Here is a 25,891-nt window from a genome sequence, read left to right on the forward strand (position 1 = left end):
TCAATAGAAAAAGAGAGAATCCTCCCTAACTCATTTTATGAGGCCAACATCATCCTGATACCAAAGCCTGGCAGAGACACAACAAAAAAAGAGAATTTTAGATCAATATCCCTGATGAACATTGATGCAAAAATCCTCAATAAAATACCGGCAAACCAGATTCAGCAGCACATCAAAACGCTTATCCACCATGATCAAGTGGGCTTCATCCCTGGGATGCAAGGCTGGTTCAACATTCGCAAATCAATAAACGTAATCCAGCATATAAACAGAACCAAAGACAAGAACCACATGATTATCTCAATAGATGCAGAAAAGGCCTTTGACAAAATTCAACACTCCTTCATGCTAAAAACTCTCAATAAATTCGGTATTGATGGAACGTACCTCAAAATAATAAGAGCTATTTATGACAAACCCACAGCCAATATCATACTGAATGGGTAAAAACTGGAAGCATTCCCTTTGAAAACTGGCATAAGGCAGGGACGTCCTCTTTCACCACTCCTATTCAACATAGTGTTGGAAGTTCTGGCTAGGGCAATAAGAGAAAGAAATTAAGGGTGTTCAGTTAGGAAAAGAAGAAGTCAAATTGTCCCTGTTTGCAGATGACATGATTGTATATTTAGAAAACCCCATTGTCTCAGCCCAAAATCTCCTTAAGCTGATAAGCAACTTCAGCAAAGTCTCAGGATACAAAATTAATGTGCAAAAATCACAAGCATTCTTATACACTAGTAACAGAGAAACAAAGAGCCAAATCATGAATGAACTCCCATTCACAATAGCTTCAAAGAGAATAAAATACCTAGGAATCCCACTTACAAGGCATGTAAAGGACCTCTTCAAGGAGAACTACAAAGCATTGCTCAGTGAAATCAAAGAGGACACAAACAAATGGAAGAACATACCATTCTCAAGGATAGGAAGAATCAATATTGTGAAAATGGCCATACTTCCCGAGGTAATTTATAGATTCAATGCCATCCCCATTAAGCTACCAATGACTTTCTTCACAGAATTGGAAGAAACTGCTTTAAAGTTCATATGGAACCAAAAAAGAGCCCGCATTGCCAAGACAATCCTAAGTCAAAAGAACAAAGCTGGAGGCATCATGCTACCTGACTTCAAACTATACTACAAGGCTACAGTAACCAAAACAGCATGGTACTGGTACCAAAACAGAGATATAGACCAATGGAACAGAACAGAGTCCTCAGAAATAATACCGCACATCTACAGCCATCTGATCTTTGACAAACCTGACAAAAACAAGAAATGGAAAAGGATTCCCTATTTAATAAATGGTGCTGGGAAAATTGGCTAGCCATAAGTAGAAAGCTGAAACTGCATCCTTTCCTTACTCCTTATATGAAAATTAATTCAAGATGGATTAGAGACTTCAATGTTAGACCTAAAACCATAAAAACCCTAGAAGAAAACCTAGGTGATACCATTCAGGACATAGGCATGGGCAAGGACTTCATGTCTAAAACACCAAAAGCAATGGCAACAAAAGCCAAAATTGACAAATGGGATCTAATTAAACTAAAGAGCTTCTGCGCAGCAAAAGAAACTACCATCAGAGTGAACAGGCAACCTACAGAATGGGAGAAAATTTTTGCAATCTACTCCTCTGACAAAGGGCTAATATCCAGAACCTACAAAGAACTCACACAAATTTACGAGAAAAAAACAAAAAACCCCATCAAAAAGTGGGCAAAGGATTTGAACAGACACTTCTCAAAAGAAGACATTCATACAGCCAACAGACACATGAAAAAATGCTCATCATCACTCGCTATCAGAGAAATGCAAATCAAAACCACAATGAGATACCATCTCACACCAGTTAGAATGGCAATCATTAAAAAAAATCAGGAAACAACAGGTACTGGAGAGGATGTGGAGAAATAGGAACACTTTTACACTATTGGTGGGACTGTAAACTAGTTCAACCATTGTGGAAAAGAGTGTGGCGATTCCTCAAAGATCTAGAACTAGAAATACCATTTGACCCAGCCATCCCATTACTGGGGATATACCCAAAGGATTATAAATCATGCTGCTATAAAGACACATGCACACATATGTTTATTGCAGCACTATTCACAATAGCAAAGACTTGGAATCAACCCAAATGTCCATCAATGACAGACTGGATTAAGAAAACGTGACACATATACACCATGGAATAATATGCAGCCATAAAAAAGGATGTGTTTGTGTCCTTTGTAAGGACATGGATGTAGCTGGAAACCATCCTTCTCAGCAAACTATCGCAAGAAAGGAAAACCAAACACGGCATATTCTCACTCATAGGTAGGAATTGAACAATGAGATCACTTGGACACAGGAAGGGGAACATCACACACCAGGGCCTATTGTGGGGAAGGGGTAGGGGGGAGGGATAGCATTAGGAGATATACCTAATGGAAATGGCGAGTTAATGGGTACAGCACACCAACATGTCACATGTATACATATGTAACAAACCTGCACGTTGTGCACATGTATCCCTAGAACTTAAAGTATAATAATAATAATAAAAAGATAATCCTAATTAACAAGCAAAAAAGAAAAATCATTAGGTAACATTTATATCCATTGAGAATTATAGTTGAAGCAGAGAACTGAATAATATGATCCCATTATTATCTGAAATTATCATGTTACATATGTAAATATTAAGTATTTCCTTATTACCTGTGTTAAAAATTACTTTAGTGACAAATTTCCTGATTTTTTTTTTTCCGTTTCTCTAAACCACTAGTATGATTGCACTACATGTCACTATAGTAAGGGAGTATGTTTCTATATTCAGTCCTCTAAATTAGATTTCTTGAGGTATAGGCTTACTGCTTATTGCTCTGTTACTGAGATTTATAAACATCACTGTATGTCTATAACTAGGTTAATCAGAAGATTATGGAGAAGAAGATAATTTGATTTCCCTGTGCCAGACACATTATCTCATTTAGTTATCTATCCTGAATAAAGGAGGACATAGCCGCCAATCATCTACCAGCAATCCATAAAACTTCCAAGGAAAAATTAATTCCAGTTGTCTTTTTTGCTATGCCAGTAATACTATGCTTTTCATAGTATTATGGCTCAAAGGAATGATTCTATGGCATGCATATGATACCAAATTTGATTTAAAAGTAGTCTCTTTACAATTTTGTAGTCATTCTATAAGGATTCACCAACTGGTAATCTCCCTTTTTAAATTAAAAAAAGTGTCTAAATGCTTACTGTGTCCCTGAGAATCTGTCTAAAGACAGATAAGCTTCATTTACATAACTCAGTGATGAAGACTACATAGATTTTGTACCATCTCTCTCTCTTTTTCTGCTCTGGTTACAGTTTTCTTCCAATAGAACATGCAGGGCTCAGAGCTTCAAACACTTACAGCCTTTATACTGCATTTTCTATTGGAAGAAAAAGAAAAAGAGATGGGGGGAGTGGGTGGAAACAGAGAAACAGAGAAAGAGCAGAAAAGAAAAGCCCAATTGTGTATATGCTGGAATGACTAATAGTCATATCTAATTTAAATGAAGTAAACATCCAACATATGTAGTTAAGTAGGTAAATACCTAAGAGATTCCTTGATTAGGTGTTTAAAAAACTTAGGTCTTATGAAACTTGAAGATAAAGCTACAATGCATCTCCTTTGAAAAGGTTGGGGATGCTTGTTTCTCATTATAAGTCTTTTTAATTCATCTCTTACTTGCACAAAATGTATTTAGAGATAAAAATATATATTCAAATTTTCTCATCTTAAATGTTTAATAAAAAAGAAAAAGCATGTAGTTTTTTTTTTTTTAGAAAATTGTGTTCACCACATCAAATTTAGTTTTATATATGGAATGTATCATACAGATATATTACGGAAAATTTTATTTAATGCACTCTAATGTCAGCTCTCTTGCCCAAGTCTTCATCACTTCACACCTGGGTTACTGCAATAATTAATTCTTTCTTGACTTCTACTTTTCCCTACCCAATCCAGTAAGATAAGCTTCCTCAAATATCACTTTCATCATGCCCTGCCCCTGTTTTAAAGTCTACTGCCAGTTGAACGGTGTCCAAATAGTTTTTGTTGGAATTCCAGCCCTTCTATAATCTGGCCTGGCCTTGCCATCCAAATGTATCTCCAGGTATTTCCTAATACTCCATTCTCCACTCTAATTAGGCTATCTTTTGTCTGCCCCTACACAGTGTTGGGTACTTTGCTGCCTCGGCACTTCTGCTTCTTTAACCTGAAATAACCTCACTTTTTAGCTTTTAACTTCTTTCCTTTCCATCTTTCAAGGGCCATCTTTTGTCCCTCTTAATATATAAGTCCTACAAGCATCCACCTGCCATGTGTATACTTTCCTAGTCTGACTTCCTAGCAAGTAAGTCTGCAGTACTTAACTATTTCTGCAGAAAATGTGTTATGACACATTTTCTCATCCATACTAAGTAACATTTTTTAAACAGTGAAACAATTCAATGGCTCCTAAATGAAATTTATTTTACAATCAGTGGCATATTATATAGGTTGATTGGAAGTGTTTTTCCTTTCTAACTGGCACAGAAAATAATGGTGCATTTTAGAATTTATGACATGTTAAGAGTTGGAAAATCAGTGTGTACTGTATTAACATATTTATATTAGCAATTAATATTAACAATTATTTATTGTTTCCTAATGGTTTTCTGAGTGTCTGGTATATTGCCCAGCATCATTGTAAATTTTGCTACCACGAAAACCTTTTTTTTCCATCTTACTCCCTTAGAATATACTACAGCATCAGATATGTACTTGAGCTTCTTTGATTCAATCAGTGAAACTGTTTTAATTAAATTAAACTTCACAAATATAAGAAACATGCTTGTTTAGAAAAGTGCTTTTATGAATTATTGTTATTTTCTTTTATTTTAAAATTTTCATTGAAGTATTATATACATACAGAAAAGTACACATAAGCATACAGCTTAATACATTTTCACAAACTCAACGTATCCTGGGTAGCTAGCACTCAGACTGAGAAGCAGTACATTACCAGGACTCCACAAAACTGTCCTTCATACTGTTTTCTGGTCACATGGTTTATCATTATACTGGCATCAAAAAACATAGATTACAAAAAATCAGCCGGACGTGGTGGCGGGTGCCTGTAGTCCCAGCTACTCTGGAGGCTGAAGCAGGAGAATGGCGTGAACCCGGGAGGCGGAGCTTGCCGTGAACCGACATCGCACCACTGCACTCCAGCCTGGGCAGCAGAGTGAGACTCCATCTCAAAATAAATAAAATAAAATAAAATAAAATAAAATAAAATAAAATAAAATAAAATAAATAGATTAGTTTAGGAAGTTGTGTCCTTCATATAAATGAAATCATACAGTACACTTCAGTTGCTTCTTTTGTTCAACATTCGGTTTGTGAGATTCAGCCACATCATTGCATGTGGTTGCAGATTGTTCATTCTCGTTGATGTATAGTATTCTGTTTTGTGAATATACCACAGTCTATTTCTCCTTTCCACTGTTGATATATACATGGGTAATTTCCAGTTTTGATCTAATGCAAATAGCATTGTTCCAAACATTCTAGGACATTTGATTTGTTATACAAATGTACTAATTTTTCTTGGATATGTATCTAGAAGTGGGAAAGATGGATCACTGCTCATGAGTGTTCATCTTTAGCAGATGGCATGTAACCTTTCTCCAAAGTTGTTTCCATTTATATTCCTCTCACCTGTCTGTAAGAATCCTGACTGTTCTACCGCTGCACCAACATTTGGTGTTTTCTGTCTTTTTCATTTTAGCCATTCTAGTAAATGTGTATTGTATGATTATTTTATTTAATTTTTTGTATAGGTTTAGAAGAGCTTCCAACAAGGTTTTTGGATTTTCTTTGAGAAGTGTGGTCACAGTTATAGAAGACAAGTACTTTCGATTGAGCTATAGGATTCACATGAAAATAATTACTGAAGCTATTACCATTACTCATTTTTGTTTTTTTTCTTGACACTGTAGTTTGGGTAGTTTCTGGCAATATCTTTCTGTTGATATTTAACTATAGTTACTTTTGGCTTTGTGGAAATCTACTGACCATTTTATTTAGTCTCCAGAGTTATCCATTTGACTCTCCTAACTTCTGAGTCACAGAATTATGCTAATTCCTGGAAGTTGGGGGTGACTTAACAATTTGTTGGTTACTTCCTTAGATTAATATTATTTATTTTTTGTTTACACATATTTACAATTAATACTAGCATTGTTTACTGGGAAATAAAGTTAGAAAGAAAGCATTTGAGCCTCACCGATGCTACAACTATCTATTGTAAATATATCTTGCAAGTAAAAGCCATGGTTTAAAATCTTTGCATTAAATCCCTAATGAATTAATAGTTCTTATTGATTTTTTTGTATGTTCCAAGATATTTTGTGGGTTTTGAGTATTAGATAATTATCCTATACTTCCATTTCTTTATCCTGTGATTGCTGAGAGCAATACTGTGGTCATTTTTTTTGGCAACATTCTTTCCTACTCAGGAATGTTCAGGCCAGGACATTTGGTCTCTTACTGAATCATAAAGCTGTATCTCTTAATTGTTCTAAAATTAAAGGTGCTGACTTCAGTATATTTAATTCCAGAAGTTTGTATAGAGTGTGTGGCTAATTACAATAATAATTAATTATGACTCAGAAATGAGAAAGGTCTATTCCCTTTTGTCTGTCACAATGTTTCATTTACAAAATAAGGCCTTAGAAAATCACCAAGGGATCAGTGCAATAGTTTTATGGAACCATGATGAATTTTCAAGTATTTATTTTGTGGTCTGGAAACTCAAAGTGCTGAGTACAACCAGGCAGTGATGGGGTGCATGTTAAGAGCCTCATACTGAATGAGCATGTGTAAGACCTTTCTTACATTGTCATTGGGTAAAGAATACATACTATTAGGATTTGCCTTTTTCCTTGGTAAGCAAGACACTGATTAGTTCACTTATAAATTGCTGCATTTGGTTTGTTTCTTAACTCCAACCTTAAGTATATTGTTATAGTCTCATTTAATAAATTTTTTTTTTTTTTTTTTTTGGAGACAGAGTCTCGCTGTGTCACCCAGGCTGGAGTGCAGTGGTACAATCTCAGTTCACTGCAAGCTCCCCCTCCTGGATTCATGCCATTCTCCTGCCTCAGCCTCCCAAGTAGCTGGGACTACAGGTGCCTGCCACCACACCCGGCTAATTTTTTTTTGTATTTTTAGTAGAGACAGGGTTTAACCATGTTAGCCAGGATGGTCTCGAGCTCCTGACCTTGTGATCTGCCCACCTCGGCCTCCCCAAGTCCTGCGGTTACAGGCGTGAGCCACCGCGCCTGGCTAGTCTCATTTAATAATTCTAAAATATGCTTCAGGACATGAACTCTTTTTAATGTCTTTTGCATTTCCAAATGTCTACTAGATGGGTGAGTACCTAGTATTAATAATATGTATTGAAATAAGGGTAAACATATGTATAGTATAATAAGCCTTGTGTAAGAACACACAAAAACTCATACATGTACACCCATATACATATGGAAAGAAAGACCAAAATATAGAACACAATTATTTGCAGGTAGTACAATAATATGTTATTTTTTCTATGATTCTTTATTTTACATTTTTACATAGCATTTATTACTATTATGATAAAACATTTAAAAACAAAATTTGAAACAGAAAAGGTAATATAAAATAATGTATTTCATTTGTGCTAAGCAGAGAAACAAAGTTCGTTGGAATTGATGCCTCAAAACTTTGGTCAAGCTGAATCTCAGTGTTAAACAATCAATAGAGGAACTGGCATTCTCCTAATTGTTCTAATATATGGATGGGTCTAATAGTCATGAACAGAATAGTTTTGCAGACCTCTATTGTGAAGGAATCCAAAATGAATGAGTGTACTTACTGTTTGATTTGTGGGTATACTATAACTTGAGAGTTTTCTTTTAAATAGTTTTTTAAAAAATATGATCATCCATAATCAGTTATAACATTTTGTCTGAAGTAAATTTCAAATATACCTTGATGGTGTTTTAATTTTCTGTTTTCCTTTGAATTGGCAAAGTATTGATTCTTTAAGGTGATGCCTCTTGAACCAACTTTCCTTTTGTAATTCTGGCCATAGTTAAATGGCATCATCATTCCTTTTGCTTCTCAAGCTAGGAAGCTCCGTCATCCTAGACTTTTTCTTCTTTTTCATATCTCAGTTTAAATTGTTACCTAGGGAACATTGAATCTAAGATATCTTTGGAATCGATTTTCTCTTCTTCATTTCCACTACTTTTCTTTATTTTTTCTATTCTATTCTAACTGCCACATTATTGATTGTTTATTTAATTTTTGCCTGTTCTAGCTGCCACATTACTGATCATTCTGCTTCCAGCCTTTCCCATCAAATCCCTCCACCACATTCGTCCAGTAGGATCCTTCTTAAATACAAACTTGATGTAACATCCTGTTTCTGAACTCCTTCAATGGCTTCCATAGATCTTCAGGGTAAGATCTGCCATCCAGCACAGCATGTGAGGACTGCCACATACTTCCAAATTCTTCCTACCCTCATCACTTACCACTGTACACACACACACCAGCCATGACACACTTGAGTGTCTTTTCTGATATGGCTGATTATATTGCCTTTGAACATGTTATTTCTTCTGTCCCAGATGTTCTCCCTCTGCTCATCCATTTGCATCCTGCTCATCCTTCAATTTTCAATCTCAGGTATGCCTGGTCACCTTTCCAGATAAAAACAAACCAGATTTGACCATTTTCTTTGCCTTTATACCTGACATACATTTTCTATTATTTATTTACATGTCTTCCCCACTAGACTATAAACCCCTAAAATAGTTTAGCTCCTCTTGATCCCTGAAGGATGTTCTCTCTCCTATTATTAGCTAGCTTTTAAGAGATAAGGTCCCCCTTCTTGATATTTAACTCATCTGCTCCCCTCTAGACTGACTGTTTGCATTTACTTATCCTTGTTATGCATGTTAAAGATTTCAGGAAACTAATTACCTATCCACCCCACCCACTCCTCCAGTTGATCCTATAAAATGGAGGAAATAAGCAGATTTTTTTCAATAAGGATTATAACAGTATTAATTGCAAAACTGAATTGCAAAATAGAAAGGATCTTCTGTTTCACACCTTATTTCATATTTACCCAACAACACTCAGACATAGGCACTGAAGCTGGAAAGTGGTGGACCTCCCCCTATAGAGGACACTTTCATCTATGGGCGTAATACAGAGAACAGAACATGGATGGGGCTGGGATTCTAAAAGTTAATTAGGTCCTAATGAGAGACAGAGACAACATCACTGTGGGGAGTGACTCTTCTCCCGGTTAATCTGGGGCAATAAATTCACTAAGGTTGAATATCCACAGGGAGGAGCAAGTTAGGAAGTTGAGAGAGAGTGAACAGTTCGTTCACTCCATTCTCCATTCTCCGGAGTCAGGAGATCAGAACCCTGTCTATTGTCTGAAAAAGAATGAAGACTTGGAAATTTGCTAACAGCAAAAGTAACAATACCAATTAAAGTATAAGGAGACTTTTTTTTTTTTTTTTTTTAACTAGAAAGGTAGCTATTTTAATAGAAGTACCACATGTATCAAGGGAGATGGGTCCTAGCTTATAGCAGTCTTAGTGATGGTCAGGGTCTCAATGAACCCTGGTCCTAATACCACAGAATGCTTTTGTAGATCCTGCATCCAAGCAACAAATCCTAGATTTCAGCTCAGGAAGGAACTCAGAAGCAAGTATTCTGATGACAAGAAGGTCCACAGAGCCTACTCTGGAGAGGTATACATATCTAGTTTAGTTCATTTTAGAGATTTTGTAGTACCTAATGCCAGTTACTTTAAATGGCCCTTGTTCATTTACTCAACAGTTAAGTCTAAGAATGTGATTGTATCTACAGCTACTGAAAAGCGAAGAAGATACTGAAACTCACTGTTGACTGGTCTTCAGACAGCTAAAAAAACATCAGACATTGATAGTCGTCATTTGATTGGTGTGGCAAATGGGTTGCAATCAATGTGTCATCCAAAGAATGGAAGTGAATGCAGATTGAGTGAAGGCAACAAAACTTAAGCTTCAGGGCCCTTCTTTTGTGTGGACCCCTTCCAAGGCTCTAAAAAGGGTAATAAAAATGTGTTCACAGAGTTACAAATTAAGGGGGAATTTTGCAGAAGTAAGATATTTAAGCTATGATAAGACCATTGTATCCTTCGACTTCAACTTCTCCTCTGGTACATGTTCCTTAGTGTCCAGTGACACTGGGGAGATCTTCGCTATTGTTTCGGACCCAAATTTCTATCAATACTACAAACACAAGTATAGCTATATGTGAAGCTGAAAGTTTTGAAGCTTCCTGGAAAAGAATAAAAATTATCTTTCTGTTATTTCTGTAGAGAATATAAATACTACAACTTTTTTGTCATAGTAGTAGACATTCAAAGATTATATAGCCAAAAATGCAGCGAAAAAAAATGCCACAGACTCTTGTCAGATGTTAACAACATTGTTCTTAATTTCTAGATTTTGTGAGATTTGCAGTATTTGTCAGCTTTTAACAATTTGAAATTTATGTGAACTATTTTCTCACTTGAGGAAACTCTTCATAATTTCGTATTTTCCAAGGACTTCCCAGTTGTGTAAGCTTGAGGTCCCCACAACAACCCAGATCTGCCACTGAATAGAAGGCATTTTGGAGAACATTTATGTTCTATTATCTTTTGCTGAGACTTCTCTCTGTTGCCCTCCAGTTGGAGATACAGAACAGTTCTGTTCAGAAACACCGTTTAGCAGTGGTAAAACAGAGAGAGATGTTATCCTAGTTTCTGTTGGCAAATCCCAAATGAATGAGTGTTCTAATTTGGCACTATAAGTTACTATAGGCAGGCAACATACTTTGTCACCTTTGTGTATCTAGCACAGAACCCACTATTTGGTGAAACCATACTTAAACGTTCATTGAGTTAATATGAAACCCCTTTACAGGCCATACATCTGTCTCATTCTTGAGTTGTTTATATATGTATTGTGATAATTAGATTTAAAATAAATAGAAACAATATTTATTTCAAAGACCCTAACAAGCCTATGCGTTGGATGCTTTTTTCTTTTCCTTTTTTTCCTCCTCTCCTCCTCAACGTGCTGAAATTGTCCTCCTGCCTCTGTTTCTTCTTTACTTTCAAACTCTCCCTTTCTCGGGCATCTAGATTACCGTTTGGTATGCTGATGAGTCTGACTTTCTCTGATTTAATCCATTGCTTTCATTTATTTCCAAAATTTGGATTCTTGCTTTACTTTTTTCTTTTCCCGTAGGATTTCTAAGATTTGTACAGTTGTTTCCAACTACCATCTCTGGAGTGATGATTTAGTTGTGAGAGCTAATAAAGTTTTGCTGTAATTTATTAAAGATGTCTGGCAACTGCTGAATATTCACCTATATTATTGCTAACAGTACCAGTAAAATCTAGGTTGTTATATAAATCAAAACGTCCTTTATAAAGATTAGAGGGGATCTGGAAAGAGTTTGTGTTAGTGAGATTTTTGTGTGTGGTGCCAGATTTTAAAAACCATATAATGTTGCATTTTTACCATCTCTATAAAGTATTTCCCAATAATTTTAGTCCACATAGATGGCTCATCTTTTTGACTGCCTGAAGGAAATATTGCCACTAGCATTTATGCCTCATGGAATGTCTGAAATGATTGGACCTTTGAAATCCTCCAATTTATCTACATATCCAATGCACTATTGTATGCTCTATTATATGACATTTGAATGTATGCTTTCTAAAGCTCCTTGTTTTTGAAGAGATTATTAGTATATTAGGAGACTATTTGGAAATACAGAGAATATGATGAGATCTTGAGAACTTCACTTTAGGATCAAGACATAATCAGAGTAGAGATCTACAAAAGGTTCCTTTTATTGGCCGAAAGGCCCAGAAATTGATGAAACTTGCCTAAAACTTGATTGAATACCTTAAAGTATCTAAAGAGTATGTCAATCAAAATGATTGCAAACCAACAGGAAAGCTTAAGAACAGTTAAGTCATGCAGGTAAATGTTGGTAGTCCCCATCTAACTTCTGTCTGAAAGTGAGGGAGCCTCAACCAGCACTTCTATTGGGAAATTAATTTAATCAAGAAAATTCTATTAAATGTTTAATGCATCTAAATCACTTCATCTCTATTATTTCTAAACCCAATAAGCACATGACAGGATAATGGATTTATATTCTAAATGGGGGTTGCATCTTAAGCCAGGACATAATTTGTTAATTGTGTAGTCAAAATTATACTCAAAATATGTTGAATCACCCTTAAATTATTATGACCTAGGCCCTTAGCAGCACAAAATCTATAATGTATTTGTTTCTTTCTCTCCCCAACTCTCTCTCTTTCTTCTTCCCTTCCTTATTTCCTTCTTTTTTCTTTCTTTTTCTGGGCCAGTTGGAGTTGAAGTTTCTTTCAAAGGTAGAAACGAGAGGTAATGGAGGTACAAAGAAATTCACCCCATGTTATAATGTAACAATGGTTAAGAGAATAGGATTTAGAGTCCTGTGCCTTTTTTGAGTTTTATACTTACTAGAAATCTATAATTTACTGAAAAAGTAAATATTAATATTTATAGAATATAGAAAATATGAATGAGGTAAAATTTGTAACATTCTTAGTATGGAGCTTAGCATATAAGTGCTGTTTAAATGGTAGCCATCAAAACAACCATCCAGTTATGCTTTAGTTTCCAGCATCACTTTGCCTCCAGACGCCAATGGGGTAGTCAATGATTCTTCCTTACTGACATTAAAAGCCTTTGGGTTCAATACATATGTATCTGTACCAAAGAATAAGTTCTTCCCAAAATAGACCTATTCCCAGTTGAAATTAAGTGCCTAAACCTAAAAACCAGATCCTAGACCCTACTAAATTGTTCTTTGAAATGAGGTCTGTATTTTGAGGTCTTTTGGGAAGGATTTTTCTAACCTTTATATATGCTAGAAGGAACTAATAGGATTTCTACATGTCAAGTATAAACCAGACAATTTTGTATTTTTACATCCTTCCAATATATGTTGGGGGTGGGAAGAGCAGATTAGAACATATAAAGATCTACTTTCCTTAGTAACTAAAAATTAAAAATTATTTTAGTACTCTGTAACACTTTAGTTCATAGTTTTTCTTCTCTTAATTTTTTATTTAATAACTATAAAAACACTTGGAAGGAGCCTATATCCACTTATGAATTGAGGAATCCTTTGCAGTGTGAATTATTTCACACTCTAACTTATCTATTTTCAAAAAGATGTTCAGATACTTTTTTTATATAATTTTTTTTTTGTTTTAGTAATGTAAAAGACTTCTATGGAAGAGAGAATACCTCTGTAAAGTTGTTTTCTAAACTGTCCCTCCCATCTCCCTTTGAAAATCTGGCCAAACTATGACCCTTCCTCCCGTGTACTATGTCCATATCTATCTATCTATATAATTTTGCAAATGATTTTGGGGATTTCATAGATGACCCTGAAGCCATTCATGGAGTCCAGATTAGTCATTTCAAACATATGTGCAATAGTGTTATATGTAACTACTATACCTGCATGCCTTATTAAATGTGTGAGTGTATATGCATATATGGATAGGTAAATAAATAAAGGGTATGAATGAGGAGAAAAAGTCAGAGCTAGGAGCCTGTAATATCAATAATGCTAGGCCGGGCGCGGTGGCTCAAGCCTGTAATCCCAGCACTTTGGGAGGCTGAGACGGGCGGATCGCGAGGTCAGGAGATCGAGACCTTCCTGGCTAACACGGTGAAACCCCGTCTCTACTAAAAATACAAAAACTAGCCGGGCGAGGTGGCGGGCGCCTGTAGTCCCAGCTACTCGGGAGGCTGAGGCAGGAGAATGGCATAAACCCGGGAGGTGGAGCTTGCAGTGAGCTGAGATCTGGCCACTGCACTCCAGCCTGGGCGACAGAGCGAGACTCCGCCTCAAAAAAAAAAAAAAAAAAAAAAAAAAAAAAAAAAATAATGCTTATGTACCTCCCTAACTAGGAGTTGTTTTTGTTACTCATAGCCTAAGTATGGTTTGGAGTTTTTCCTGCTTTCCGGGTAGCCAGCGATAAGACCATAACTGGCATATATGTATGTACATATATATGTCTACGTGTATGTATGTATGCATATGAATGTATGTATGTATGTGCTTTTATAACTTGTTTTCCTTTTAAAACTAGAAAGTTTCAATGGAACAACTGAACTCACTGAGATTTGGCCATTCTAAAATAGACAGGTGTTTAGTTGACGAAGGCAAAAAACATGTGAAACAAGCAAGCAAAAAACCCAAGCAAACAAAAAAAGATTCAGTGAGAGACATGAATGATAAAAGTTAATTTTCTATATTTGTAGTATTTTAAATAAAACATATTTTTCTGGCAAGCTAAATTTCCTCTCTCATTTGTAACACATTGAAATTCCGACACAATAATTTTATGAAGATAAATTAATGAAATATACCTTGACACTTTAAAATAAAACTAGCAGGAATGATTTCACTGTTCAGAAATGTCTAAAGTGTGCTTTTATTTTTTCAGCTGTTGTGTATTATAAAACTTTCATCATATAGAAGGTGTGGAAGTTTTACACAAGTTTTGGGTGCTCACTGAGTTGAAATTGAGAGTTACTCTTTTCACTAATCCCCTCTAGAGTCCCCACTGAGCCCAGATTTTCTAATGCCATTCCAGTTTCTAAGCTCCTTCAACCCATATTCTCCATATAAACTGAGTAAAATTTTAGTTCCAGCAGAAAGTCTTTTTTTAAAAATCCTGTAAATTATTTCTTATTTTGCATGAGCATTTATGGCTATACAAAACATCACCAGCCACACTTGTTTATGAGCACTTACTATTGTTAAAACTCACTGTAGAATTTTCCAAATTAAATAGGCACACAACACCCAAAGAGTAATATAAATGGATATTATCAGGGGAAGACCCTCTCAAAAAGTCTCAAGTGGTGATATTTCCTGGTGGATTTGCTAAATCTACCAACCATGACACTGGATTTGTCAGCCTCTGAGTGGATCCATCCTCAGGAATAGACTTGAACTAACTAAGAGAAGTGCTGTATAAAAGTCTGAAGGCCACCTCATTCATCTACCATGAGAAATCTAATTGCTTGGAAGCCTAGAACACTTGCGTTGGCACAAATGATACATTTGCCGTCTATAGGCACATGTACAAAGAGTAAATCATCATCCGAAATTTGCCAGCATCAGAACAAGGGGAGACTTGCTCCCAGGCTCTTTTCTGAGCCGTTATATATGGATGTTTAAGTTTATTTTCACAGGATGATGTATATCTTCTTTTGTCTACGTTCTTGTGGACAGGGCCTGCAAGGGGATTCATGGCTTTAAATTCCATTAGATCAGTGACCTGAGTCTTTCAAATGAACGTCAGATTCAAATCTCTGAGTTCGTCCTTCATATTCCTGGATGCTCAATAAATGCTTAGTGACTTCTAAGCAAAATTGGAAGCATGGGTTCCATGCTATACTGCAGGATAGGAATGAATTTGAACCCAGAGAGATGGACTCTCCTGGTTATCCAGATGGGCATCTCTCTTAGCCAGGTCAGAGGTTTTGTAAAGCCTGCCATTGCTATAATGTAGGGTTTACTACAAAACGATTGTCTTGGAAATGTAGCAAATCTTTTTCATATCAAATACAATATAGATTTAAAGGCTTTAATATTTTTATATAGTGTAACTCTTAACAATTTGCTGCCAAAATGGTGATAAAAATATACAGCTAATTATTCATTATGTGTGGCATGCCATTTCATTTTAAAAACACCTGCATTGAATTTTTGTTTTTCACTAGCTATTATTTCAGATTCACTCTTGAAAACTGTCAATTTTTTTTTCCTAATGCTAACTCAGAAAATAGAAAGTGAAAGACAAGATTATGGGACCAACAGGCAAGTGCTGCCTTCTTAGTAGTTGTGTGTCTTATGAACTTTGGCATGTTTGCATATTTCATTTGTTTTTATTCATCTGTAAAATGGAAATAATTGTAGCTATGTACCTATGCAAATGGCAGTTGTGAAGATCAATATAAGACTTTTAGAGGTATCCAACATCTAATAAGTACTGTTGTGTGCTTACTGGTGTTAGTGTTAATTTTACACAATTTTTTTTCTAGATCAGGCTTCACTTATCAGGTGGATGCATTTACACCTAATCAACTTTCTACCATCACTGAGCTGGAAAAATCTCTATCAAGTGTGACTGAGAAAAATGCATAAATTTTTGCATTTCTTAAAAACTGGCTTAATTATGTGAAATTTTCCTTTGCATTTAAAAATCCTAAGCTAAGCAACTAAATAAATAAAAACTCAATACAATGTGATGTTCACATTTAAAACCATGCGTACAGGTTTTAACTCTATTCAGCTTCAATGCAGAAAATTCAGTGCTGAGAAAGGACTGTCACAAATGCACGCAGGGCCAAAATACTGTCTTTTAGCACACATTTAACTCCAGGTAAAGACCTGATTTAAAATTCTTCCCTCCCTTCCATTTTCTCTCTCTCTTGTCCTTTTCTTTCTTCTTTTATCTCTCCCTCCCACACATATTTAATAAGGAATCTGCTATATTTCATGTACTATATTAGGTTCAGGGACTATAGTAGCAAACAAATCAGCTATGGTCTCTGCCCTCATAGAACTTACAATTTAGAAGGAAAGATGGATAAAAAGTAACAACAGCAACCACAAAATATGAATAAAGGCATAATTGAGAACTGTATTGAACACCTCACCATACTTCCCCTTTCTTGCCAGGAAGACAAAGGATGTCCTGGGGAAATTCATTCAGATGTAATGCATAACCTAAGAAATGCTCTTCCAAACAAAGCTATTCAAGTTCGGTTCATGAATATGTATGCAAAAATTGACTTCACTTCTATTCCTACTGTCTTAACATTCATAATAATGTGTGCTGGTTTTGTGCTTTAAAACTGTAATTGTATCTTATTTTAGAGTTGAGTAGATATATGGACTATTTTTAAGTATTGGTTATAGCATGGACCGCAAAATCTTCCAACTATGAGAGTACACAAGGGACTTACGTAAAAATATAACTGTTGAGCCAGAATCCAATTTGTTAGATGTTTTAAAGGTACAAGAACTCTGAAATATCAGTTTTTTCATCTATCAAATTAAGGAGGTGGATTAGATGGTCTCGGAGGCCCTTTGTAGATATAAACTGTTACAAATTGTCAGAGAACCATTTTTACATTAAAACTTTTAATGCACTATATAAACAGTTATCTAGGGATTTTAAAAAGCTTTTGTGTTGATAAAAATGCATAATTTATAGGCTCTCACATTATTCTAGTTTTATTCTTTTTTCTTTATAATAGAGGATGAGTTCTAATCTCATGAGAACATTTCTCATAGTTAGACAATTAGAGATTTTTAATTTTCTTGTGTCTGGCACCCTGAGAAGCCAGAAACCTCACTTATGTAGCTTGCAGTGATCTACTTTTATTCACATATTGGTAGTATCTGTATTTTCTAATAAAACAAGTTGCATCTGTTTTCAATTTGATTTTTCTTATAAGTGGATAAAAAAAAGTGATTTGAGACTCTTGACAGAAGTCTGCACTATGTCTTTCCCAACAAGTAATATTATGATACATGGTAATCCCTTTGTGAAAGCCTCATAAATGTTGATGAATTGGAAGCATTATTAAGAGTAAACCAAAGCCCGCTTATATTCTGTACCATTTGAACACACTTGCTTCACAAACATGCAGCCAAATTAAGAAAGCTTCCATTTTCCTATGAATACTCAAGACTTAGGGACCTTCATGTGTAACTAACAGACAACAAGATAGCTTTCCAGCCATATATCATAACCTCTCTGCATTGGGTTTGAAGGAAAGATATATTTGTGGAGCCACCCAGACATAGACTATAAATTTAATGAAGGATGTATGTAAAAAATGACTTCCATCTTTATTAATGCCATTTCATTTCATTATTAAACTTGAAACATCTCACAATTCTTAGTGGTACTTGTGTTCTATTTTTTTTTCTTTTCTATTGAGAATCATTTATGACCAGATTATGTGTCTTGTCCTTAAAACAGATATTCTGTCCATTTGTTTAATTTCTCTTCTTTGCCCTCTTCAGTCTCTGTATCAGACGTTATCCTCAAAATTATTATCAGTGAAATTTATCAAATGCTTTCTGAGGCCCAACAACAATCCTTTCTTTTTTTCTTTTTTTTCTTTTTTTTTTTTAGTTAGGCAGACCCTTACAGCCTTGTTTTATGTTGACATAAAAATGTCAACACTCTGATTACTAAAATATGTGTTCTATGTATGGTCAATGTTAGTTACAGTCAGTCTGGTCTCTAGTCATATGGATGGATTTGATAAGCAGAGTGATCCATACCCTTCTCTTCAAGCATGATAGATCATTAAGAACCCGTTTTTCAAAAATGGCATCTGCTTCATTAAACAAATATGTTTTATTTCATATATAAAATTCCATGTTCTTTGTAAGGTTAAATTTTGGGGAAATACGTCATATGATTTATGGGGTAATTAGTTGTATTAAATTTTGTTTTTTTGCTCAATTCATCCGTGATGACACTACAGATTTTTCTTTTTAAAATATCATTTCAGTGTGTCACTCCTCTGCTTGAAGCCCTTTAGTCATTTTCATGGGATCTCTAGGATGAAATCCAAATGTCATAGCCTGACTTAAAATGACCATTCATTTTCTGGTCCTGACACAGGCTTCCAGCCTCATCTTCTTTTTTATCTGAGCACTTCACTGCAGCCAGATGTAGTCACTCATGTTCCCAACATATTTGGAGTACTTCTGTCTCTGTCTCAGTGTTCTTGCTCAGATTCTCTCTTCTGTCTGGTTTGAATTTGCCTCTTTTGTTGTTTACAGAAAACTTTTCTGTCTTTCATAGTCAGATTACTTTACTTTGCCTGTGAAGTCATTGCTGAAACACTTCAGCAATGGCCGAAACAACTAGGGGAAGAGAAGGGGATTTAGCTGGGGAGGGAGAAAGCTAAGATTATATAAGTATGTGGACTGTGAAAACACTGCGATGTGGCATTACTGTGTGGAGGTACTGTGAGGACATTTTACATACATTTTTTTCAACAGCATTTCCTGTATTATGAATTTCTTTTATTTAATAAGAACATAAGTATTATTACCATTATGACCAATTTCATTGACATTAGTATATACATACCTTTATCATGTATAGAGCACAATACTTCATTTTGGATACACAAAGAAATAGGAGATAGGGTTTTTGATACTGGAGCAAGGACAGGAATTTTTACGAAAAATATAATAAATGCAAAACATTTGGGAAATCTGAGTCCTAATGACTAAAAATGTGGTCATCAATACTTAGTACCTGGAAAAGTATCTTGAACAATAAACATTTATTTTATGATGAATGTGATTGCTTCATATTGTTATGTGATAATAAGTCTTAGATGCTTCCCTTATCCTTAGGGGGAAAGAAAAGGAAAAAAAGTAAAATAATACTTTTCACAGAAAATAAAAATGTTGCACAGTTATTTATTGTTTGGTTACTTGATACGTGACCACCTACACTGAAATTTCAAAAAATGTTTTTGTTTAATCATTAATAGCTTGACTTTAGTTTAATATCCAGCTCTGTTCAGTGTCTTATGCCTCATTACAAAAGAAAATTTTCATGGTGATATGCAGTCTTAAGGGATATGTAAACCAGAGAAAGATGAGGTGATCAAAGGTTATCGTGACTTAAAATTGTAAGATCATCCAAGGAGTACCTGTACAGACATGCAGTATTTGTCTAAAGGGAAATTATCTTTGTTAGTACAGAAACTTTCTATGGATTCAAAGTTTTTCTTGTTCACAATGAGACATTAACACCTTTTTATAACCCAATTTCTTAATGATTTTTAAAGACTATTTTTCAAGAATGCACTACTTGGTATTAAATCCTAACCTGAAATATTTTTCTATTCTCTTTAATGCAGTGCTTTTCCCATTATATTGTTACTTATTCACTTTATTATAAAAATGACTATTTTAGTGACATTGCAATTATTTTTCTATAATTAGTATGCTGTAATATCTTATAATACACTATATATAATTACAGTATAATACAATAATTAATATGCCCAATTTACTTAAATTGGATTTCATAATTTGCTAATTGGGTTTCTTTTGCAAATTGCATCTGGAAGAAATAAAATCTGGAAAGAAAGAGTAGAAGAAGAAGGGATTGCACATGTTAGCACTACCATGTTTTTAAATAGGTTCTTATCTCTTGAGACATAGCAAACTGTCAGTAATATCTCTGCATGTCTCCCCTCACTGATTTTGTACACTGTAGTCTCATTTCGAATGTATTATTCAAGATAGAAAACTTGAAATTTGAACATGGGTTAAACCAGCATTTTGTTTTGAATCTACACTAACCAGAATTAGAAAGAGTCCTATCTTCAGTAATGACTGAAATAAATTTCACACCAGTCCAGGATGTGCCAGAGTCATTTGATTACCCAAAGTACCTGAAACAGCGATGATATAAAACTGCGAATGTTTTCTGATAACACTTACACTTCTCTTTTTCTCTTATAGGTATTAAAATGGGTAGAAGAAGCAGTACAGGCCTCCAAAGTTCACCTCTTATCCACAGATCATTTGGAACAGGCTGTAAATACTTGGAAAATTCCTTTTGATCCCAGCCTAAAAGAGGTCACTGTGTCTTTGAGTGGACCTTCTCCAGTGATTGAAATTCGCAATCCTTTAGGTGAGATATATCAACCATCACATAATAAAATACAAAATACATAGAGGGTAAAATACTTTTCACACACTTGTTTTTGTCAAGTTAATGCCAACTTCATGAATAAATTCAATAAAAACAGAAGTGGCTAAGGAAGGTGTTTAAAAAATGTAACATTTTGAAAGTGCTAGCTATTGCTGAATTAACATAAGATCCAAAAAGGTAAAACTTCTCATATTTAAGCAGGTCACATTTAGTAAATTAATTATATTTAAATGATACAAAATAAAAATATTTAAATAAAACCTGAAAGTTTATATGAGGAGATATTTTACAGTAACTTATTCTGTCAAATTCAGTATTTTACATTATTTTTAAATGACTCACACCGAATAACTCTTAAAATAACTAATTTTCCACTCTATCATTTTCTTGATAAATTTTAATTTTACAGAAGATATTTGTTAAAAACCAAATTTATATTCTTAGTAAAGGGAACTTTTAATTCACTTTGCCTCTTAACTTAAGTATATTTTATAACCATGTGATTTGTTTGGTACAATTGCTAGTTGATAACTGCAATAAGATTTACATCGAATAACAGTCTAGTAAAGACAGAAATCTTTAATCTTTTCTTAACATTTTCATTTAGAAATATTTTTTACCTAATATTTGTAAAATAGTTATATTTCCACCGTGGCTTTAGTTGTGTATTTTTTCTCTGTATTTATAAATAGGGAAGAGGATAACTGGTTTTCTTACTTTATTTGTCTTAGAAGAAAATAACTAATTTCCAAAAGAAAACAACCTATGAAATTGTTCTCAGAGGCCACAAACACATTAAAATTTACAAGACAAATACAATGTCTTTCTCAAGACTTCTACAAGTTTGACCTTATAAATGGATTTTCCTGTTGAAGTGGCATTCTACTGCAATAACATCCATGTTACCGAGGAAAGAGTTGTGTTTTCTGCTACCTGGAGACTCAGAGTACCTGTACCCATTGCATTATTTTTCTACTACTTTAAAAAGTCACTGGGCATACAATGATTGTAAAACTTTTGATTCAAACATAGGATGCTTATAACTTCTTTCTTTCCTTCTTTCCTTCCTTCCTTCCTTCCTTCCTTCCTTCCTTCCTTCCTTCCTTCCTTCCTTCCTTCCTTCTTTCCTTCCTTCCTTCCTTCCTTCTTTCCTTCCTTCCTTCCTGTCTTTTCCTTTTTTCCCCTTTTCCTTCCTTCCTTCTTCCTTCCTTCCTTCCTTCCTCCTTCCTTCCTTCCTTCCTTCCTTCCTTCCTTCCTTCTTCCTTCCTTCCTCTTTCCTTCCTTCCTTTCTTTCTCCTTCCTCCTTTTTCCTTCCTTCCTTTCCTCTTTTTTTCCTTCCTTCTTTCCTTCCTTCCTTCCTTCCTTCCTTCCTTCCTTTCCTTCCTTCCTTTCTTTTCTTCCCCTTCCTTCCTTCCTTCCTTCTTTTCCTCCTTTCTTCCTTCTTCCTTCCTTCCTTCCTTCCTTTCTTTCTTGTCCTTCCTTCCTTCCTTTCTTTCCTTCCTTCCTTCTTCTTCCTTCCTTCTTCCTTCTTCCTTTTTCCTTCCTTCCTTCCTTCCTTCCTTCCTTTCCTTCCTTCCTTTCTTCCTTCTTTCCTTCCTTCCCCCTGTTTCCTTCCTTCCTTCCTTCCTTCTTCTTCCTTCTTCTTCCTTTCCTTTCTTTCCTTCCTTCTCTTTCCTTCTTCCTTTTTCCTTCCTTTCTTCTTCCTGTCCTTTTTCCTTCCTTCTTTTCCTTCTTTCCCTTCCTTTCCTTCCTTCCTCCCTTCTTCCTTCCTTTTTCCTTCCTTTCCTTTCCTTCTTTCCTTCCTTCCTTCTTCTTTCCTTTCCTTCCTTCTTTTCTTTCCTTCCTTTCTTTCCTTCCTTCCTTTCTTCTTTTCCTTCCTTCCTTCTTTCCTTCCTTCTTCTCTTCCTTCCTCCTTTCTTCCTTCCTTCCTTCCTTCTTTCTCTTTCCTTCCTTCCTTCTTCCTTCCTTCTTCTTTCCTTCCTTCCTTCTTCCTTCCTTCCTTCCTTCTTCCTTCCTTCCTTCCTTCCTTCCTTCTTTCCTTCCTTCCTTTCTTCCTTCCTTTCTTTATCTCTTTCTTTCTCTTTCTTTTTTTTTCTTTTTCTTTCTTTCTTCTTTTTTTTTTTTGACATGGCGTCTTGCTCTGTTGCCCAGGCTGGAGTGCAGTAGCATGACCTCAGCTCATTGCAACCTCCGCCTCCTGGGTTCAAGCGATTCTCCTGCCTCAGCCTCCTGAGTAGCTGGGATTACAGATGCACACCACCACATCTGGCTAATTTTTGTATTTTTAGTAGAGAGAGAGTTTCACCATGTTGGTCAGGCTGTTTTCGAACTCCTTACCTTGTGATCTGCCCACCTCAGCCTCCCAAAGTGTTGGGATTACAGGCATGAGCCACCACACCTGGCCTAACTTATTTCTTTATATAACTAGAGAAGTAGTCCATGGGAAAGTCAAGAGTGAGGTGAAAAACTGAACTGTGGCTTAATTCCAAATTTGCTTTTCCTCTCTTCTAAGTTCCAACTATTGGACACTTTAGATAAATGTCAGGTCAGTAGGCGATGGTATCATGCTACTTCATTATACTGCCTCCTTTAATTATTCCTATGACAGATAAAAGCCTTCTCCTGTGCTTCATGGGAAACCGGTTAAGGTTTTACACTTTGTGTAAAGATGCCCAGGGCTCTCATGTTAGTAATACTTTGAGTGCTCTCCAGAATGACATTTATTCTGGTTTGCTATGTTTGCCATCTATTTAATCTAAATATCTCTAGTGACTCTGTGTAACTTTTTTGGTAACCATAGTAATTACTATTTAGGCTGGCTTCGGAAATATGATTACAATCTGCTAATTGTTATTCTCATTTGATGATCAAATCAGCACAACAAATAGTAATCTGTTATTTCAGTTTCTAATGACTGGACACCCTAAAATTAAGTATATTTTAGAAATACATAAAATAATGTTTTGAGTTATGGGTATAAGTGTCAATCAGGTCATAGATACTGGAAATTGAATGTGTTTTAGCCACAGAATAGAAAATAAAGGCTCTTTGGGTTAGTTTGCAGCACACTTTAGTAAAACATGTGCCAGTGTTATTTGAAATTTGATCCTGCTCTTAGTTTTGCGTAGTGTTAAATTAGCTAATATACATAGCTGAGAGAAGGATTGTGCTTGTTACCTTTATGTTCTGTCTTTCAGGGAAGCTGATCAAAAAGGGATTTGGCCTGAATGAGCTATTAAATATCCATAACTCTGCCAAAGTAGTGAATGTGAAAGAGCCAGAGGCTGGAATGTGGACAGTGAAGGTACTGTTATTTCACAAAGTTTGTTTATTATTTTATTTTGAAGTTGGCATGTTTCGTGAAGTATACACAGTGGTTTTTTTAAACATAAACTCTTGCTATCGTGGAGAGTGCTTGTAATAAAAAGCAATGTACATAGGTGTTTATAGGAGGTTTCTTGATCACATGAATTTGGTAGTTTTCAGTTTGAGGACCATGAACATGATCATTGCCACATGATACACTTACAATTCTCAGATAGTTTTCCTATCATGAAATCTGTAGATTTATTTTGCTATCTACTTCATGCTTACAAAATAATCAGAGATGGAGCCAACAGAGAGTAACGGTTAGAGCCATAGGCTATGTTGTGAAACTGCCTGGGTTTGAATCTTAACATCACACCTTCACAGCTGCACTGCCTGGGTAACAGAACTTCTCTGTGCATGGCTTTCCTTCTCTGTCATGTGGGGATGGTAGTCACAGTTCTTTACTTTACAGAATTGGTCTGAGGATTAAATTAATATGATACAGCTGAAATAGTATCGTTTCTGTTTCAAAGCAAGCATTCAAGTGCTGTGTTGGCTTTTTTTATTTGGTGGATTTCTATTCATTTTTTTCTTTAGCACAATGTGGTATTTGTATCCTAAACTTATCTTAAGCGGTATATATTTCCTTTAAGAAGGCATTGTATTTTGACAGTATGGAGGAAAAAATATACACTCAAAATTCAAGATACCATAAATCAGAGATCTAGTTCTGCCGCAGATGACGTGTGTGTCCCACGGTGGCAGATGCCCTGAGTGACTTGCCCGTATTTCTCAGGTTTTTCAGTGTACTTCCCAATCTAGTATCTGCATTTCTGTGTCTTAGAGGTTTTTTCCTAGAACAGGAAAAGGTTGTTCTGCTGAGGAATTAACACCCCTCAGGAGCAGCTATTAGCACCTGAAGGGAACACGCTCCAGGTGTCCACTGTGGGAAAAGGCTTAAAACACACCCTTTGACGGCCTCTTCCTGTTCCTGCATTATCTCCCCTCTTGTTGTTAGCATTCCTTCCAGCTGTCAAATAAACAACTTGCTCTAGAATCTTTCTGAAGATATCCTGTACATTGTTTACTCTTTCATTGCCTTTTTTTTTTACATAAAAAATGGAATTAATGGGATCATAGTTCAAATTATAGAGCTGCTGTGAACGTATGTGTAGCTGATATACTGTAGAAATTCAAGGAGCCGTTTTTCATGCCAATCAGTTTTTTTTTTTTTAAAGAATATCTCTATTAATGTCCCCAGTTTAAAGAATGAATGTTTACCTTGTAAATCTATTCAAATCCTAAGATACTAGTTTTGTATTCTCAGAACTCTAAGCCCTGCAGGAAAAATAGAAACTTGTATAGATTATTTCAAGGTGGATAATATAAGGGTATAGGTGAAAAAGCATGTGAAAGAAAATCTGGTAATTTCTTAATGAATGGGCCAGAAACGACCCTACCTGCCTGTTTTTTTCCACCCAGTTCCTTGCACATAGTGCCTGGTATTTATTGAGTGTATTAGATTGACGAATTGTTTTGCTGCTACAATATTTTAAATAAATGTGGCCAAATTTTATGTAATGGTTATTTTGACTAACTTGCCAAAAATATCACTAGCATTGAGTCTGACTTTTTGTGACCACAGTAGGAAGGAA

At 35.3% G+C, this 25,891-nt stretch overlaps 1 protein-coding gene across 1 annotated transcript in view; it reads left to right on the plus strand.

The window, feature by feature from the left end:
- Positions 1 to 25,891, plus strand: part of HMCN1 (hemicentin 1) — a 470,019-nt gene that overhangs the window by 156,992 nt on the left and 287,136 nt on the right. The window contains 2 exon segments of the mRNA XM_030936855.1: positions 20,735 to 20,906; positions 24,125 to 24,231. Of these exon segments, the coding sequence (XP_030792715.1) occupies positions 20,735 to 20,906; positions 24,125 to 24,231 (279 nt within the window).

The sequence above is a fragment of the Rhinopithecus roxellana genome, chromosome 8, assembly GCF_007565055.1.
Source record: "Rhinopithecus roxellana isolate Shanxi Qingling chromosome 8, ASM756505v1, whole genome shotgun sequence".
In the NCBI taxonomy this organism is placed as follows: domain Eukaryota; kingdom Metazoa; phylum Chordata; class Mammalia; order Primates; family Cercopithecidae; genus Rhinopithecus; species Rhinopithecus roxellana.